The sequence below is a fragment of the Equus caballus genome, chromosome 2, assembly GCF_041296265.1.
Source record: "Equus caballus isolate H_3958 breed thoroughbred chromosome 2, TB-T2T, whole genome shotgun sequence".
NCBI classification, from domain to species: Eukaryota; Metazoa; Chordata; class Mammalia; order Perissodactyla; family Equidae; genus Equus; species Equus caballus.
In genome coordinates, this window is record NC_091685.1 from 6,509,168 (window position 1) to 6,529,789 (window position 20,622).

The following is a 20,622-nucleotide window of genomic DNA, read 5'->3' on the forward strand; positions in this document are numbered from 1 at the left end:
TTGGCAAGCCATGCTGTGGTAGGCGGCCCACATATAAAGTAGAGGAAGATGGGCATGGATGTTAGCTCAGGGCCAGTCTTCCTCAGCAAAAGGAGGAGGATTGGCAGCAGATGTTAGCTCAGGGCTAATCTTCCTCAAAAAAAAAAAAAAAGAACGAAAAGAAAAAAGAAAATCTCAAATCAATAACCTAAACTTCTACCTTAAGACACAGGAAAAACAAAACCAAACGAAACGAAGTGAGCAGGAAGAAGGAAATGATGAAGACTAGAGTAGAAATAAATGAAACGGCAGAAAGACAAGACAATAAAGTGGGGGGGAGGACGGAGATCAATGAAACCAAACGCTGGTTCTTTCAAAAGCTCAACAAACCTTTGACAAACCTTTGGCTCCACTGACGAAGAAAAAAAGCAAGAACTCAAATTACTAGGATGAGAAATGAAAGAAGAGATACAACTACTGATCTTGCAGAAATAAAATGGATTATAAAGGGATACTATGAACAACTGTATGCTGATAAACTACATAATGTAAATGAAATGCACAAATTTATAGAACAACACATGGGGCCGGACCCGTGGCCGAGTGGTTAAGTTGGAACGCTCCACTTCTGGCGGCCCAGGCTTTCGCCAGTTTGAATCCTGGGCGCGGACACAGCACCGCTCATCAAGCCATGCTGAGGCAGCATCCCACATGCCACAACTGGAAGGGCCCACAACTAAAAATACACAACTATGTACCGGGGGGCTTTGGGGAGAAAAAGGAATAATTTAAAAAAAAAAAAATTAAAAAAAAAAAAAAGAATAACAAACTACCAAAACTACCCAAGAAGAAATAGACGATATGAATAGACCTATAACTAGTAAACAGACTGAACTCACCACCAAAACACTACCCAAAGAAGCCAAGAGGGCTGCACTAGTGAATTCTACCAAACATTTAAAGAATATACACCAATTTTTCATAAACTCTTCGAAAAAACAGAAAAGAGGAAACACCTCCCAACTCCTTGAGGCCAGTATTACCCTGATATCCCTTAAAATAATGGATGCGTAAGTTCTTATCAAAATACCAGCAAATCTAACCTAGCAACATATGAAAAGAATTACACACCACGACCAAGTGAGATTTATCCCAGGAAAACAATGTTGGATTAACATCCAAAAAGCAATGTAATCCACACCATATTAATGAATAAAAAATAAAACCCACAGGAGCATTTCAACAGAGGCAGAACAATCCAACACCCTTTTCCTGATGAAAACACTCAACAAAGTGAAATAGAAGGGAACCTCCTCAGCCTATTAAAGGCCGCTACAAAAAACCCAAAGCTAACATCACTGAATGGTGAAAGACTAGAGGCTTTCCCCCTAAGATCAGGAAAACACAAGGACGTCTGCTTCAATACTTCAACTTCAGTGTTCAATACCTCAATACTGGATTGGAGGTTCTAACCAGCGAAACTGCACAAGAAAATGAAATAAAAGGCCTCCGAAGTGGAAAGGAAGAAGTAAAACTATCCCCATTTGCAGATGACATGATATTGTATATAGAAAATTCTAAAGAATCCACTAAACAATTATTAGAAGTAAAAAATGAGTTCAGAAAGTTTTTTAGGATATATGACCATCAAAAAAAATCAATCCTAGGGGCTGGCCCAGTGGCATAGTGGTTAAGTTCACGAGCTCTGCTTTGGCAGCCAGGGTTCGCCGGTTCGGATCCTGGGTGCCGACATGGCACTGCTTGGCAAGGCATGCTGTGGTAGGTGTCCCACATATAAAGTAGAGGAAGATGGGCATGGATGTTAGCTCAGGGCCAGTCTTCCCCAGCAAAAAGAGGAGGACTGGCAGTAGTTAGCTCAGGGCTAATCTTCCTGAAAAAAAAAAAGAAAGCAATTCTATGTATAATAATACCAAAAGAAAACACTTAGAAATAAACAAAAGTGTCAAACTTATAAACTAGAAAACATTGTTGAAAGAAATTAAAGGTCTATTTTAAATAAAGAGAAAGACATCCCACGCTTATGAATGAAAGATTCCAGACTGATAAGATGGCAAAACATTGGTGAAAATAATTAAAGATGATCCAAATAAACAGAAAGACATCATGATCATGGGTCAGAAGACTTAATTCTGAGAATACGGCAATATTCCCCCAAATTGATACACATATTTGATGCAATCCCCATTGGAATCCCAGCTGGATTCTTTGCAGAAACTGCCAAGTTGATTTGAAAATTCATATGGAAATGTAAGGAATCCAGAGTAGCCAAAACAATCCCGAAAAAGAATAAAGCTGGAAGACTCACACTTTCCAATTTCAAAACTCACTACAAGACAACAGTAATCAAGACACTGTGGTACTGACATAAGGACAGACATATCAATCAATACAACAGAACTGAGAGTAAAGAAATAAACCCACGAATCTACAGTCAACTGATTTTCAACAAGAGTGCCAAGACCACTCAGTGGGGAAAGAAGAGCCTTTTCAACAAATAGCACTTGGACAACTAAAGAGCCACATGCGAAAGAATGAAGCTAGACCCTTAAACCTCAATGGGAGGTAAAAGAAAAAATGTTAAAGCTTTATATTCACAACGAAAAGAATGGGAGATGAGACTACAGCCAACAGCATTTCAGAAGCTAGACAGCAGATAGATGAGCGATAGCTTGACTTAGTTCTCCACTATGGTCACTCTGCTAAGCCAACAGCAGGGCAAGCCTAGAAGCAAGACAGTTACCATCAACAGATCCCAGAAGAACTCTGAGATTCAACCTCCACACAAATAAAATGAGAAGAATTTTGGGGCCGGCCCAGTGCTGCAGCAGTTAAGTTCGCATATTCCACTTTGGTGGCCCGGGGTTTGCTGGTTCAGATCGCGGGTGCAGACCTACACACTGCTTGGCAAGCCATGCTGTGGTAGGCGTCCCACATATAAAGTAGGGGAAGATGGGCATGGATGTTAGCTCAGGGCCAGTCTTCCTCAGCAAAAGGAGGAGGATTGGCAGCAGATGTTAGCTAAGGGCTAATCTTCCTTAAAAACAAAAAAGGGAATAATTTCTATATTTCCCACCAAGTTATTGTGAGGAGCAAAACAGGAATTGTATGTGAAAGGGCTTTTCAGATAGTAACGTGTTATAAGAGTATGCTATAAAGGAGCCTTATCATTACCTTGCCACGTCATCACTCCAAGGAATCGATCAGCTACTTCCTGAGGGAAACTCCAATGCTCCGGAAGGCACAGGGTCCCATCAGACCTTTCAGAACACAATTTCTCCAGGTTAGCAATCAGGAAGTCCAGGCAGATGTTGACCAAAGAGTAGGGAGATGCCTCCTCCTAGCAAACAAACCCCCAAATAAACTTAGTTAGCATATATCTACAAAAACTCAACATAAAAGTGGGCATGCCATATATCAAACTACTTGATGAGGCCGCCTGAAGGTACATTCTCCTCACTCAACTAATGATTCACACGTAATAAACCACCTTATTCCAACTGTTACCTGAAGGGAAGATTTGATCTGTTGTAGCTTCTGTTGTATTTTGAAGAAATTTAAGTTATTCCAATCCCTCACTTATCGCCTGTTCTGTGCCAGCCACTAAAAGTACAGGGATGAGTAAGATACAGTTTTAATCCTTTTGGAGTTAACAGCTTAGTGGGGAATACAACCAAGAAATCTGACAATTTCAATACAACACAAAGAACTGTTCAAGCAGAGATCAATGGTCAATCATTCAACAAACATCTCTTCAGTGATTACTGTGTGCCAGAGGATAAGGCCTGCCTACTCTCACCTTCAAAGCATTCAGGAGGTAAAGGGTTGCCACACCCAGAGCACTGCGGAAGAGTAGGAAGTGACAGGGAGGTGAGACTGTAAAGGCCTATTTCTCCTCTAAGAGGGACTGGCATTTGTTCATTCAACAGATATTTGAAAGGCATGGCACCATATTAGACATGAATAGAAAGTGATAAGCCAGAGACTGATTGCTATCTTTGTCAAATGCTTCAACATGCAATTAATTCATTGACCTCCACATTACTTTCAATTGATTAAATTCCCTCCACGGTCCCAAGTGTAAATTTTATTGTTAGTACTTTCAAGTCAATCCTGACTCCTAGCACCCCTGTGCACCGGAGAGTGGAACCCTGCCCAGTCTTTTTGCTCCATTCTCTCACCTTCCAGTGCCACATCAGACAAGACTCCACTGCTATTCATAGGGTTTTCATAGCCAGTTTTTTTTTCAGAAGTGGGTGGCCAGGTCCTTCCGAGTTTGCCTAGGCTGGAAATTCCGGTGAAACCTGTCCACCATGGGTGACCCTGATGGTATTTGAAATACTGGTGGGACAGCTTTCAGCATCACAGCAACACACAGCCACCACAGTATGACGACTGAGAGATGGTGGTATGGCCACCATGATGAGCACGCCAATATCTTAAGCGCTAGACCACCAGGGATGGCTCAGTATAATTTACTGTAGAAAATAAAGTATAAATTACTCCTCTGCAAATACCCTCAACTCCTTGTTCCCTCCTCCCTGACACTCTCGAGACAAAACTCCATTTCTGGAAGAACTTCACTATCCACATTTTTTGTGTCAACACCCAGCAGCTAATCATCTATGGAGAGGGGGAGGATTCACCCAACATAGCATGTCACGGCAAATTCATAATCAGGAACTTCAAATGAGCCCTGAGTAGCTGGAAATCCTGTCACGTCTCTTCAGACAGGGCACTCTCCACCACTGGGCAAGAATTACTTCACGCAGTCTACTTGTTCTTCAGACCCATTTTATGCTGATCTCACTTCACTGAGAAAAACGAAGCCAAGTCACCAGCAAATTTAGCTGGAAACTGCATGCATCTTTCCCTTATTCTCTTATGTGGAAAATGTGTATCTCCTTGCAAGGACCAACACTTCCATATGTGCTGGCTGGATTTCATCCCTCTTGCCTTGGCCTCTCTCCTGTTATTTCTTCATTCATATATACATCTTCAAACTTTCCTTCTCAAAAGTGTCATTCTCTTTTGCTTTTGTTTTTGTTTTAAAGATTTTATTTTTCCTTTTTCTCCCCAAAGCCCCACAGTACATAGTTGTGTATTTTTCGTCACGGGTCCTTCTAGTTGTGGCATGTGGGATGCCGCCTCAGCGTGGCTTGATCAGCGGTGCCATGTCCGCGCCCAGGATTCGAGCCAGTGAAACCCTGTCCACCGCAGCAGAATGCTCGAACTTAATGACTCAGCCAGGGGGCTGGCCCTCTCAAATGTGTCATTCTTAACAAACAATTCATGCTCAATTATTTGCCTTAAAGAAACTCTCTGTTGACCCCCACATCCTCTTCAATTACTCTTCATAACTAAACTTCTCTGATGTTTACTCTACATGCTGTAATAATCACTTTCCTCCTCTTCATTTTTGTTTTTAATTGAAGTATAACTTACATTACAGTAGCAGAAAAAAATTATTTTGGTGTATACTAAGTTGTACGAGTTTCGATGAATGCATAGTCGTGTACCACCACCATTGTAAACAGTTTCATGACTCAAAAATCCCCTAGTGTCCCTTTGTAGAGAACTGCTCCCACTAACCCTACACAACCACCTCTCTGTGTTCAGTCCCCAGAGTCCTGCCTTTTCCAAAATGTCATATAGAGTCATACAGTATGCAGGCCTTTCAAATCTGGCTGCTTTCCCTTCACACAGTGCACCTCAGATCGCACGCTGCTGCCTGTTTCTGTCGTTCACTCCCCTGTGCACCTGAGAAGCGCTCCACTGCATGCGCTACAGCTGCTTTATTCACCAAGTGAAGGGCATTTTGAGTGTTTAAAGTTTCTGACAATGTGAAATAAAGCTGCTATAAATATTCATGTAACGGTTTGTGTGAACATAGTTCTTATTCTTCTTGGGCAGTTACCTAGGAACGGGACTCCTGGGTCCCTGGAATTCCATACCTCCTATATGTATGTGTTTAACTTTACGTAAGAAAGTGCCAGCCTGTTCTTGGAAAGTGGCTGTACCATTCTGCATTCCCAGAAGAATTCAGGAGAGTTTCAGTTGCTCCAAATCCTCACCACGTCAGAATTCATGTCATAAAAGAGGCAGGGAAGCAAAAGAATTCCCTGAAACAGTCTCAGCAGACTTCTACTTGGGTCTCAAAAGCCAGAATTGGTTCATACGCCCCTGGGAAAATGGAGATTATGGTTCCTGTGGGTAATTTCTATAGATGTATCTTCCAGGTCACTATTTCTCTATTCAGTGCTGTTTGCTTCTTCACAGTCTAATTGTACACTGTAATTTTTTCATTTTTTATTTTATCTTTAATTTCTCTCTCTCTCTCTTTTTTTTTTTTTTTTTTGGTGAGGAAGATTGGCCCTGAGCTACTATCTGTTGCCAATCTTTCATTTTTTTTTCTCCCCAAAGCCCCAGTATATAGTTGTATATACTAGCTATAGGTCATTTTAGTTCCTCTATGTGGGATGTCGCCACAGCATGGCTTGATGAGTGGAGCCTAGGTCCACGCCCAGGATCCAAACTGGTGAACCCCAGGCCACCAAAACAGAGCACATGAACTTAAACCACTCAGACACAGGGTGACCCCCTATCTGTAATTTATTTGATGTAAATTTTAAATATATTTATTTTATAATGCATCAATAATTCCATTTCCTGAAGTGTCTGGAAATCTAATTCTGTTAGTTGTTGATTCTGTTGATTCCTACTGATGAAGGCCCATGTTTTGTGAATTAAAATTGTGAGCTGGTCTTTAGTGAGATTTTATTTGTAAGACTGCTGTGAGGCCTGGGTAGAAGACATGCTACATCAGAGAGACTCTGCTAAATGCTAGTTACCCCAGGAGCATTACTGGGATCACTTTGATAATTTCCCAGCTATAGATTTCCTGAACCAAGCAAGAAATGTCAGTTAAAACTCTAAATTTGTGTGAGGACAGGCCTGTGATAGCAAATTTTTAGAATATATTTTTCTCACTCAAAATCCAAGCCAAAACTGACAAGCTTCCCTGTTTCTGTTTCCCTTTCTCAGAAGCAGATTTTTTTAGATCTATCATTTCACTGAAGTATAGTCAGCCTTTGTTCACCCGTATTAGTGATATATTTTATATAGAGATAAAGTTCGTAGTCTCCATTCAAACTCCCCACCTGGTTTTGGCAGCTACCCAGGCTCTAATCCCTGGTTAACACTGGTTTTTGTCAAAGCTTCAGGGCCTGAACACAGAGCTGACTTCCAGCTTCTCTGAATTGGGTGGGAGTGCTAGAGATCTCCTTTACTTTGCGTGTGAAAGTGTTTGTTACATTTTATCCAGAATAGTTTGAAGACTTTATATTATTTGCCATATCATTGGACATAGTCGCCCCGTTTAAAACATATAGCATATTAAAGATTAAATTCACATAAAAGATATTTAAAACGCGCAAAATATTTAAATAATAGAATATGAAATATAAACATTTTAAAAATACTCTGTATTAACCACACCGCTTGATGAATATACCCATATTTTGGAATCCCTTATGTACCCCGCCCTGACGCTATTTCTCATCCCTTCACCCAGAGATTACCGTTATCCTAAATATTGATTAGTTATGCATGTTTCTGAACTTTATATAAATTTTACTGTAATATTCTGCTACTTGTTTTTGTTTTATGAATCAGTAGTATGTTTTAGAGATCTATCCTATGCCATTCATTCTTCAAATCACTCTATCTGGTTTCCAACCCCAACAAAGACCAGTAATGACTCTGCCTCGTTAATATTTGTCTACTGATTATGTGACTCTAAGTATCAACTATAACCCCAGGGAATTCTGGATTATTATCTCCAGGTCAGATCTCTCTTTAAGCCATCGTCTTAGATATTCATTCACGTGCCTCCCTGACATATCTATTTAACTGTGTCACAAACACCTCAAACTCACCAGGTACAAAACTGTACTTCCCCAGTGTTTCCCCACTCAGTAAATGGCATCACATCTATTCAGTTGCTTAATCTTTACTGACACTTCCTTGTCATTAAGCAACACCCCACACAAACACACATTTGTCACCTACCCCCCACCCGGATCCACTCTTTAACCTTCTCCACCCTGCTCTCTACTCCTGGAGATGAACTGTGTGGATCCTATGAATAGGCCCCCTTGCCCTCTCGTTGTCAGTTTAGTTCTGACAACATGAAGCTCTCAAAAAAGTCGGGAGGGAGGAGAATGAAGTTACAATAGAATGTGTATTAGTTTCTTAGAGTTGCTATAACAAATTACCACAAAATTGGTGGCTAAATACAACAGAAATTCATTCTCTCACAGTTCTGGAGTACAGAAGTCCAAAAATTAAGACGGAAGCAGGGCCATTCGCCCTCTGAAGGCTCCAGAGAAGAATTCCTTACCAGCTTCTGGTGGCTCCTGGCTTTCCTCAGCTTGTGGCAGCCTAACCCTAATCTCTGCCTCCATCTTCACATGGCCTTGTTCCCTGTGTCTCTATGTCTCAAATCTCCCTCCCTGTCTCTTTATCTAGGCTGGACCCTGAGTCAATACATATATAATATATAATAACATATATTATATATTTATAGTGTATATATATTTCTGTAAAACTTCACTAATATGAGACCAAAGTTCTAAAACAAAAACATGAAAGGATGAGGCAACAACAGCAACAGTCCACCCTAAATTTTAGGTGGACCCTAAATCCAGATGATCTCAATATCATCCACTTACCTATACTTGCAAAGACCCTATCTCCAAATAAGGTCAAATTCACAGGTTCCAGGGGTCAGGACTTAGACAAGTTTTACGGGAACATAATTCAACCCACTACAGATTATTTCCCCAGCTCACTTTAAGGTTGCCTTGGACTGGCTGTATCCCCCCAATCACTCCTTGAAAATCAGCTCTCTCTCCTCGCTATAGACTGAATGCTTGTGTTCCTCCAAAATTCTTATGTCAAAATTTAACCCCAATTTTATGGTATTTGGAAGTATGAACCTTTGGGAAGTGATCAGACCACATGGTAGAGCCCTCATGAATGGAATCAGCACCCTTGTAAAAGAGAGCCCAGAAAGCCCCCTTGCCCCTTCTGCCATGTGAGAACACAGCAAAAAGATGTCTATGAACCAGGAAGCGGGCTCTCACCAGACACCAAATCTGCCAGCACCTTGATCTTGGACCTCCTAGCCTCCAGAACTGTGAGAAACAAATTTCTGTCATTCATAAATCACCCAAGTCTATGCTATTTTTGTTACAGAAACCCAAATGGACTAAGCCACTCCTTTTAGGAGGTCCACAGGGCGAGGGGTGGCAACAGCTGCTGTTACTAGACACAGAGCAGTGCATTATTGTGGTTTTCCACACCTCACTCTTACTATCTTTGGAAGTACTCCTTTAATGACACTCTTATTGACGTACCCCTATTCTGAGTGTGTCATCTCTTCCTGCTGCCAGTATGATGTTAAATCTCCCAAATAAATATCTAGTTCATCCTCTTCTTTCTAGCTCCATGACCAATTTCTAACACAAGTCACTACCATCCAACTAAGAACACTGAAAAACTCCAAATAAGCTTCTCCACTTTGCTCCTAATCCTTTTCTAACCCATCTCTACTTGGAGTCTAGACTCATCATTTCTAAAATATAAACTGTACTATATAACTCTCCTAACATGTTTTAATGCGTACAAAGTAAAAAAGCAAAATAAACAAAAAACTGTATTTCTATACGCAACCAATAACTGGAAAACTAAATTTTAAAAATTTACAATAGCCTTTTAAAAACATCAAATATAGGCCCTACCCAAGAAGATAACAAAAATCTAGGTACTCAAAGTAGCATCCATAAAGTCCACCTTACAATAACATATCAGACATGGTAAGCAGCAAGAGAAAAAAAATAATAGTAGAAACAAATCCAGAAATAATTGAAATGACATAATTAGCAAAGACTTTAAAACAGATATTACAATTCATTGATATAAAGCAAAACATAAACATAATGATAGAATAAATATGGAATCTCAACAGAGAAATGGAAGATCTGAACAAGCTGCAAAGGGAACTTCTAGAGTGGAAAAATAAATAATACGGGGCCAGCCCCGTGGCCCAGTGGTTAAGTTTGTGCACTCTGCTTTGGCGGCCCAGAGTTTCCCCAGTTCGGACCCTGGGCACAGACATGGCAGCACTCATCAGGCAATGCTGAGGCGGTGTCCCACATGCCACAGCTAGAAGGACCCACAACTAAAAATGTACGACTATGTACCAGGGGGCTTTGGGGAGAAAAAAGAAAAGTAAAATCTTTAATAAATAAATAATACATTAGAGAAGAGTATCAACAGACTAGACACTATAAAATTAGAGATCAGTGAAATTGAAGATAGTGCAATAAAAACTACAGCAGAAAAAGGCTGGGAAAAAAAATGAAGAATAGAGTCCCAAGGGACAATCTTAAGCAGTCTAATATAAATGTGTAATTAAACCTCCAGGGGCTGGCCCCGTGGCCAAGTGGTTAAGTTCATGTGCTCCCCTGCAGGCAGCCCAGTGTTTCGTCTGTTCGAATCCTGGGCGCGGACATGGCACTACTCAACAAACCACGCTGAGGTGGCATCTCACATGCCACAACTAGAAGGACCCACAACGAAGAATACACAACTATGTACCGGGGCGCTTTGGGAAGAAAAAGAAAAAAGTAACATCTTTAAAAAATGAAAAAAAACCCTCCAGAAGAGAGGAGATATTGGGGAGAAAAAATATTTTAAGAAACAATGGTCTGAGCAGCCTGGTGGCACAGCAGTTAAGTTCGCATGCTCTGCTTCGGCGGGGGATTCACCAGTTTGGATCCCGGGTGTGGACATGGCACTGCTTGGCAAGCCATGCTGTGGCAGGCGTCCCATATACAAAAGTAGAGGAAGGTGGGCACAGATGTTAGCTTAGGACCAGTCTTCCTCAGCAACAAAAAAGAGGACTGGCAGCACATGTTAGCTCAGGGCTAATCTTCCTCAAAAAAAAACTAATAATTTAAAATTTAAAAGAAAGAAACAATGGTCGACAAGGACAATATGCTATACTTGGATTACAGGAAATTGTTTTGTAATTTAATATTTACTGAATTACAAAGTTAATTCACTGGGTAGAAACAATAATAAAACAAATTTTAGGGCTTTCTTAAAAAAAAAATGTCCAGGGACCGGCCTGGTGGTGCAGTGGTTAAGTGTGCACATTTTGCTTTGGCAGCCCATGGTTCGCTGGTTAGGATCCTGGGTGCAGACATGGCACCGCCTGGCAAGCCATGCTGAGGCTCCAGGGTCCCACAGCCCCCCAGCAGGGAGGGCCTCTGCTTGCCATTGGCAGGGAGGCTCCGCACAGCATTTGGAACACCAGGAAGCTCCCTAGAGCAGAATTCCCCACAAGGCAGCAGCTTACAAGCCACCACCAGGCCTACGGACTCTGGCCGTGTCCCAGCCGAGGCAAGTGGCTCCCAGAGATCCTGTGAGAGTAAAGTGGGGCAGAGTAGAGCTCCGGTGAAACGACTACGTAGCCCAGGGGGGAACTTCAGGTTCTTACAGCAGCCTCAGTGAAAGCCTCTGTACAGCACTAGTGGAGAGGTCCCGACTGGCAATCGCAAGGCGGGAAGGCCCTGGGGCAAAAGCAGCACAGCTAAGTGAGCTAATGACAGACTGCAGAATATACCCATAGCTCTGCTGGGACCTATAGTGGACAAGTGTGATCTGGTGGGCTCTGTTAGGGACAAATCGGAGATTATAGGTGATCCTGCTCCTGGCTGATGGGAAAGCCCACAACACTGCTGCAGACCACAAGGAGGGAGTGCGTCTAGGTGGGTTGCAGCAGTAGGCACCAGCAGCCTTAGGTCCCCTTGCGACAGCCCGCACAACCAACGAGGGACCCCACAGGACCACTGTGACTAAGAGGAGGGGTCCAGACCCAGTCAGTAACAGCTGACAGGGTTCCTGGTTGGGGCAGTCTAAACAGCTGCCCCCACACACATACCAACTGCAACAAGTAGAAGCAGCAACTAAACTCTATCTGTATGCGGAGGCACAAACCCACGCCATCAAGCAGTATGAAAAAATATATTAAATCTCCAGAACAGAAGGAAAATGATAAGCATCCAGAAAACAATCCCAAAGACAATGAAATCTACAACCTAAATGATGACGATTTCAAAACTGCCATTATGAAAAAACTCAACGACCTAAAAGAGAATTCAGATAGACAACTCAATGAGTTCAGGAGCTATGTCACAAAAGAGCTTGACACCATAAAGAAGAACCAATTAGAAATACTGGAGAAGAAGAACACAATGGAGGAGATTAAGAAAAATCTAGACTCTCTGAACAGTAGGGTCGATAATATGGAGGACAGAATTAGCAACTTGGAGAATAGGAATATAGAAATGCTGCAGGCAGAGGAGGAGAGAGAACTAAGACTAAAAAGAAATAAAGAAACTCTCCGAGAATTATCCGACTCAATTAGATGCAACATAAGGATTATAGGTATACCAGAGGGAGAAGAGAAGGAGAAGGGGGCAGAAGGCCTGTTCAAAGAAGTAATAGCTGAGAACTTTCCAAACTTGGGAAGAGAGATGGAACCTCATGTCACAGAAGCCAACAGATCTCCAAACTTTATTAACACAAGAAGACCAACCCCAAGACATATAGTAGTGAAACTAGCAAAACTCAATGACAAAGAGAAAATACTAAGGGCAGCCAGGCAGAAGAAAATAACTTACAAAGGAAACCCCATAAGGCTATCAGCAGATTTCTCAGGAGAGACCTTACAGGCTAGAAGAGATTGGAATGAAATATTCAAAACTCTGAAGGATAAAAACTTGCAGCCAAGAATACTCTACCCAGCAAAAATATCCTTCAAATACGATGGAGAAGTAACAACTTTCCCAGATAAACAAAAGTTAAGGGAGTTCATCACCACAAAACCTCCTCTTCAAGAATTGCTCAGGAAGAAGCTCATTCTTGAAAAATCAAAAAAAGGAAAGGGGTTACAAAATCCAGAACATAGGAGATAAGCAGAAGGACAATAACACAAAGTAACAACTCTCCATCAGGACAAAATGCAAAAGAACCGGAAAGCAAGTGATAAAATGGCAACAGTAGGCCCCCACGTTTCAATAATCACACTAAACGTGAATGGATTGAACTCTCCAATCAAAAGGCACAGAGTGGCAGGATGGATCAAACAACAAGATCCAACAATATGCTGCCTCCAGGAAACACACCTCAGCCCCAAAGACAAACACAGACTCAGAGTGAAGGGGTGGAAGACAATACTCCAAGCTAATAATGAACAAAGGAAAGCAGGTGTTGCCATACTTATATTAGACAAAGTAGACTTCAAAGCAAAACAGGTAACGAAAGACAAAAAGGGGCAGTATATAATGATAAAAGGGACGCTCCACCAAGATGACATAACAGTCATAAATATATACGCACCTAACACAGGAGCACCAAAATTCGTGAAGAAACTCTTAACAAAACTAAAAGGAGACATCAACAGTAATACAATAATAGTAGGGGACCTCAACACCCCATTAACACCAATGGACAGGTCATCCAGACAGAAAATCAACAAGAAAATTACAGAATTAAATGAAAAATTAGATCAGATGGACCTAATAGATATATATAGAACACTTCATCCAAAAACAGCAGGTTACACATACTTCTCAAGCATGCATGGAACATTCTCAAGGACAGGCCATATCTTGGGAAACAAAGCAAGCATCAATAAGTTCAAGAGGGTTGAAATAATATCAATCATCTTTTCTGATCACAATGCTATGAAACTAGAAATCAACTACAAGAATAAAGCTGGGAAAGGGCCAAAAATGTGGAGACTAAACAACATGCTACTGAACAAACAATGGATTATTGAAGAAATTAAAGACGAAATCAAATATTATCGGGAGACAAATGAAAATGAAAACACACCGATGTCAAAGAGTGTACTGCCTACGTTTTCTTCCAGAAGCCTTATGGTTTCAGGTCTCACCTTTAGGTCTTTGACCCATTTTGAGTTTATTTTGGTGAATGGTGAAAAAGAATGGTCAATTTTCATTCTTTTACATGTGGCTTTCCAGTTTTCCCAGCACCATTTGTTGAAAAGACTTTCTTTTCTCCATTGTATGCCCTCAGCTCCTTTGTCAAAGATAAGCTGTCCATAGATGTGCGGTTTTATTTCTGGGCTTTCAATTCTGTTCCATTGATCTGTGCACCTGTTTTTGTACCAGTACCATGCTGTTTTGATTACTGTAGCTTTGTAGTATGTTTTGAAGTCAGGGATTGTGATGCCTCCCGTTTTGTTCTTTTTTCTCAGGACTGCTTTAGAAATTCCGGGTCTTTTGTTGCCCCATATGAATTTTAGGATTCTTTGTTCTAATTCTGTAAAGAATGTCATTGGGATTCTGATTGGGATGGCGCTGAATCTGTAGACTGCTTTAGGTAGAATGGACATTTTAACTATGTTTATTCTTCCAATCCATGTACATGGAATGTCTTGCCATCTCTAGTGGATACCAGGGGAAAGGTGGGGTGGGGCGTGGGCACAAAGGGTGAAGTGGTGCACCTACAACATGACTGACAAACATTAATGTACAACTGAAATTTCACAAGATTGTAACCTATCAATAACTCAATAAAAAAAATAATAAAAAAAAAATGAAAACACACCGTACCAAATTATTTGGGACTCAGCAAAGGCAGTCCTAAGAGGAAAATTCATTGAAATACAGGCTCACCTCAATAAGCAAGAAAAATCTTACATAAACAACCTCAAACGACACCTAACGGAATTAGAAAAAGAAGAACAAACAAAGCCCACAGTCAGCAGAAGGAGGGAAATAATAAGAATTAGAGCAGAAATAAATGATATTGAAACAAAAAAGACAGTAGAAAGGATCAATGAAACAAAGAGTTGGTTCTTCGAAAAAATTAACAAAATTGACAAACCCTTAGCAAGACTCACTAAAAAAAAAAAGAGAGAAGTCTCAAATAAATAAAATTAGAAACGAGAGAGGAGAAATCACAACAGATACTGAAGAAATACAAAGGATCATAAGAGAATACTATGAAAAACTATATGCCAACAAATTGAACAACCTAGATGAAATGAATAAATTCCTAGACTCACACAACCTACCCAAACTGAATCAGGAAGAAATAGAGAATCTGAATAGAACAATCACAAGCAAAGAAATAGAAACAGCAATCAAAAACCTCCCCAAAAATAACAGTCCAGGACCAGACGGCTTCTCTGGAGAATTCTACCAAACATTCAAAGAAGATTTAATACCTATCCTTCCCAAACTGTTCCAGAAAATAGAGGAAGATGGAGCACTCCGTAATACATTCTATGAAGCCAACATCACCCTGATCCCCAAACCTGACAAGGACAACACAAAGAAGGAAAACTACAGGCCAATATCACTGATGAACACAGATGCAAAAATCCTCAACAAAATTTTGGCAAACTGAATACAGCAATATATCAAAAAGATTATACACCATCATCAAATGGGATTTATACCAGGGACACAGGGATGGTTCAACGTCCTCAAGTCAATCAACGTGATACACTACATTAACAATATGAGAAACAAAAAACACATGATCATCTCAATAGATGCAGAGAAAGCATTCGACAAGATCCAACATCCATTTATGATAAAAACCCTCAATAAAATAGGTATAGAAGGAAAGTACCTCAACATAATAAAGGCCGTATATGACAAACCCACAGCCAACATCATACTCAACGGACAAAAACTGAAACCCATCCCTCTCAGAACAGGAACAAGACAAGTGTGCCCACTTCCACCATCAATAAATTTGATAATTCAGATGAAATAGGCAAATCCTAGAATGACAAACTATAAAAACTGACAATCTGTTAGTAAGTGCATACACATTTAGGGATGTTATGTCTTCTTGACGAACTGACCCTTTTATAACTATAAAATAAAATATATGAACAGCTCTATATAATTAAATTCCTCACCCAAGAAACATATAAAAACTCTTCCCCAAAGAAATTAAAGTCTCAATGGCTTTACTGGTGAGTTACACTAAAGATCTAATAAAGAAATAATACCAATCCTCCACAAACTCAAAAAATTCAATAGAGAAGTGTTCCCTATTCACTTTTTGAGGGAATTCACTTTCCTATTCATTTTTTGACGTTAGCGTTATCCGGATACTAAAATTAGATAAAATATTTCTAGAGAGTAATTTCCCTCATAAAACATGGACATAAAAATATTTAACAAAATATTAGCAAATAGACTCCTGCGAGACATAAAAATAATACATCACGGAGGCCGGCCCCGTGGCCGAGTGGTTAAGTTCCCTCGCTCTGCTTCGGCGGCACAGGGTTTCACCGGTTTGCCTCCTGGGTGGGGACACAGCACTGCCCATCATGCCACGTTGAGGTGGTGTCCCACACGCCACAACTAGAAGGACCCACAACTAAGAATATACAACCGTGTACTGGGGGGCTTTGGGAGAAAAAGGAAAACAAATAAAAATAAAATCTTTAAGAAAATAATAATAATAATAATACATCATGACCAATGGGGTTTATTCCCAAAATGTAAAGTTAAATTTGCAATCAATAAAATCCACCACATTAACAGAATAAAAACATACAATCTTAATAAATGCTGAAAAAGCATTTCACAAAATTCAATACACATTTATGATTTTAAAAAGAAAACTCTCAGGGCTGGCCCCCTGGCCAAGTGGTTGAGTTCATGTGCTCTGCTTGAGTGGCCCAGGGTTTCGCTGGTTCGGATCCTGGACGCGGACATGGCACTGCTTACCAAGCCATGCCAAGGCAGCATCCCACATGCCACAACTAAAAGGATCCACAACTAAAAATATACAGCTATGTATCAGGCGGCTTTGGGGAGAAAAAGGGCGGGGGGGGGGGAATAAAATCTTTAAAAAAAAAAAAAAAAGAAAGAAAACTCTCAGCAAACTAAGAATAGAATAAAACTCCCTTAATTTGATAAAGGCATCTATGGAAAAACCTACAGCCAGTATCACACTTAAAGGTGAAAGATCTAAAATATAAAGATTTCTACTCTCACCGCTTCTCTTTAACAATCTACAAAAGGCCCTAAAAAACGCAACCTAAAAGGATACAGCCTTGGGTCTACACCATTTCTGTTGTAGTTGGGGACAGCGCAGGGGACCCGTGTGGGTGTGAACCGAGGAGCTAGGCCACTCCCCACGTAAAGCACCTGCATGTCCCTCAATGTTGCCCAAGCCCTCCCTTCCTCCCCCTACCCAACGTGGGGGGAGGGTGAAGGGCCAGTTACTGGGTGTTTATATAGAGTAGGTGGATTTTATTTCACACGCTTTTGAGTTAACGTTGGAAAACTAATCACAACACAAGCAGTTTCTAAACCAAAAATGACATGTTGTAAAAGGACGACAAACATTGGGTCAAAATGGAAAAAGAAAAAAAGGATATAAAAATACTTGCAGATGACAAGATGACAAAATCTTAAGAAATCTTCAAAAAAAATAAAACCTACTAGAGAAAATATGTGACTTTAGCAAGGCTGTAGGATACAAGATCAATATACCAGGAAAAAAGTTTACACGAAGTTTTAAAAAATATTCACAGTAGTATCAAAAACAGGGATAAATTCAACAAAATACGTATAAGATCTTTACACCAAAAACTACAAAACACTGCTAAGTAAAATTAAAGACAGCATAAATAAATGTAAAAATAACTATCATAGGGGAAAATGTATTCATGCATCGTGTAATTTTAACAACTAATTGAAACAAAATCTTACAAGGAAAATGAGTGTGCATAGTACACGGCGGAGTCTGACAGAATGGACTGATGTGATCACTCTTCTTAAGAAAATCTTGTTTCGATTCCAATCAACGGCAACAAAAAATGCGCTTGAGACACTGTGATAGCACATAACTCAAAACCCGGCTCACAAACAAATTTACAAATTATAGAGCAGCTTTTAAAAGGGAGCCCGAAAGAGTAGGAGGAGTCCGGGCTAGATCTCTGCAGGGCACAAAAGCCTCCCGACGAGGCGTTCGTCTGTGCAGCACAGCCTCCGTCAGCACCGCCTGTCCTCCTTACTACTTTCGGGTTGAGCCTTCACTAGATTCTGAGTTCCAAGAGCCAGCCCCTTGGGGGGCCGTGGAACGCGGCCTGACACCAGAACGCCCGAAGTCAAGTCCACGGGCAAATTAACTAACTTGCAGAGTTCTCAACTTCACTACACGCCAGAAACACGGAGATGACCAACGCCTGCGAAAGACGAGACGAGCGGATTACCTTAGAGATGCTCTACTCGACACACAGTAGGCGCCAACACGCACCTTTGCCTTTTGCTCAGTTTAGTTTAACTGGCATGGCGGGGGGAGGGGGGTCACCAACACGTGCAACTGCAGGACTTCCGGCTTCGGGGTTCCAGCTGCCACAATCGGGCTCCGGGCGGTCTCTCCGTTAGGGTCCCCCGGCCCAATGCCCCGGGGAGTCGCGGCCTCCGGGGAGCACCCCGTCCGCGACGCACGCGGGGGACGCTCGAGGTCCGGGGCGTTCGGGTTCACCACGGCTACCACCGGCCCGGCTAGCGTCGCGCCCGGCGCTCCCGTCCTAACCCACGCCGCCTGCCAGGCAGCCGCCGCCCGCGCCACGCGCAGGCCAGAACCCGAGACCCGGGCGGGCGCGGGTGCGAGGTCGGCGCGCTCGGCCCCGGGCGTCCCACCCGGGGCAGCAAACTCTCCTCCGGCGGGCACCTCCCCAGCGACGACGGGCGCCAGGCAGGGGCTCAGCCTCTCCAGACTTTACCCCCGCGGCGACCAAACAGCCCGCGACGACCGCCTGCGCCGGCCCGGGCCGGGACGTCCCGCCGGGGTTCGCGCGCCCGACGCCACCCCGGGGCTCACCTGCACCACGCAGCTGCCCTGGGCATCCTTCTCAGCGTCGGGAAGGGCGATGTTGCGGGGCGCCAAGGCCGGGTGCAAGAAGTGAACCATGGCGACCCCCCGCCGGCCGCGCGTCGAGCACAGAGCCGGCGTTGAGCGGGAGCCCGGATCCCGCGAGAGGTGGGGCCGAGACTCAGCCGAGCCAGCCGTCGGGGCACCGGGTCGCGCACGCAGCGCTCGCACCGCACGCCGCGAAGCTTTTGAAACGCCCGGCGTGGCGACGCGCACGCGCCCGCCCCCGCCCCCGCCCCGCCCCGCCCCGCCCCGCCGACCCCTCCTCCGCCCGTCGGGACCTAACCGTCGTCCTTCGGCGCCCCCTGGGCCCCAGAGACCCGCCTTCGCCTGCCCAGCCGCCGCCCCCAGACCAGCCTCCCTCAGGCCCACGCCTCGGGGACCGACCCCGTTCCTGTCGCCCCTCGGAGGCGGGCTCGCAGCCCAGCTCTGTGGGGTCGGGAAATCGAGTAAAAGACCTTTCTCCTAGAACTCCCGCGACGGCCCCTCTCGTGTCGGTCCTCTCTGTTTCAACCCCCGCTGACGTGGAATGAATCAAACGTCGATCAAAACCGCTTCTGACCTCCCGACTACACAAGATGAACTCAGCTTTCCGGTGACCTAAAAAGTGCCAAGACCCTTATAACCTGCGCCCAGAAAGAAGCCGTGAGAGAGCAGTAACTTAGGACACGAGTTAATTTAAGAGAAAATAGGTCCTGGGAAAGGATAGTTCTCGGGAGTGTGAGCCGTGGATGACGTCCTGGCCAGGAAGCCCGGCTCAGCCATCTGCTAACTTGTGATCCTTGGGGCAAGATGCTTAATTTCTCGGAAGCTCGACTTCCTCTCAGTGAAATGGGATGAGAATGCGTTTCCGCATAAGGTTAATGTAAGGATCAAGTAAGACAGTGTATGTAAAGCATGTCACAATGCTCCGCACAGAGCAAGTACTTGATAAGTGGATTCAAATGTTAAAATTATTTTTCAAGTACAAATAACTTTCAAAATGCTTTCCTTTCACATTTATTCTTTTATTTAATCCTCGTACCAAAAAAAAAAAAAAGGGTCCTGAGCAGTAGGTATCATCTCCATTTTACTCAAAAGGAAACTGAACACCTGAGAGGTTAGATAGACAAGCTAAGTTTTACGCACCTGAGGAGTGGAAAACCTGGGAGTCAAAATCAAACTTTCTGACTCCATGTCCGATCAAGATCCTTCTTTTTTTAAGTGGACGATTTCCTATCTTCTCTATCCTCAAACGTCCAACAGCTCCTCCCCCAACCACACTCTCAGCTTCCTCTTTCACTGGGAAAAGAAAAGCAATGAGAAAAGAACATGCCCTGGGGGGCGTGGTGGGGGCGCTTTGCAGTGGTGACGAGGGTTTGGCGAGCCAAGGAGTCAAAAGAAAGATTTCTTGGACTCTCAAGTTCTGGTTGTAGTGCTCCTTTATTCAGAGAAAAGCATGGGGACAGGACCCATGGGCAGTGAAGGGCTGCAAACATAGGTTGAGAGTAGGGCTAAATTTATAAGGCATAGGTATGTGAGTTATTTCTTTACAAGACAAAGGAAAGGTTATGTAAAAAAGTCGTTAGAATGGTATCAGCGCAGGTGGGGTCTGGTTACTGGGTGGTTCTATAA

At 42.8% G+C, this 20,622-nt stretch overlaps 1 protein-coding gene across 5 annotated transcripts in view; it reads right to left on the bottom strand.

The window, feature by feature from the left end:
* ZYG11A (zyg-11 family member A, cell cycle regulator) overlaps positions 1–20,354 on the bottom strand; it is a 78,390-nt gene extending 58,036 nt beyond the window's left edge. Inside the window, exons 1-4 of one of the 5 annotated variants that reach the window (XM_023629875.2) lie at positions 20,137–20,354; positions 19,467–19,608; positions 3,505–3,600; positions 3,172–3,337 (exon numbers count right to left, since the gene is read on the bottom strand). In XM_023629875.2, the coding sequence (XP_023485643.1) occupies positions 3,172–3,184 (13 nt within the window). In that variant the 5' untranslated portion in view covers positions 3,185–3,337; positions 3,505–3,600; positions 19,467–19,608; positions 20,137–20,354. Of the gene's footprint in view, positions 1–3,171; positions 3,338–3,504; positions 3,601–14,026; positions 15,005–17,840; positions 18,269–18,957; positions 19,217–19,466; positions 19,609–20,136 lie in introns of those variants that run through there. The other 4 variants (XM_023629866.2, XM_070259955.1, XM_070259953.1 and 1 more) reach the window with 4 other exon arrangements.
* Positions 20,355–20,622: the final 268 nt, after the last annotated feature.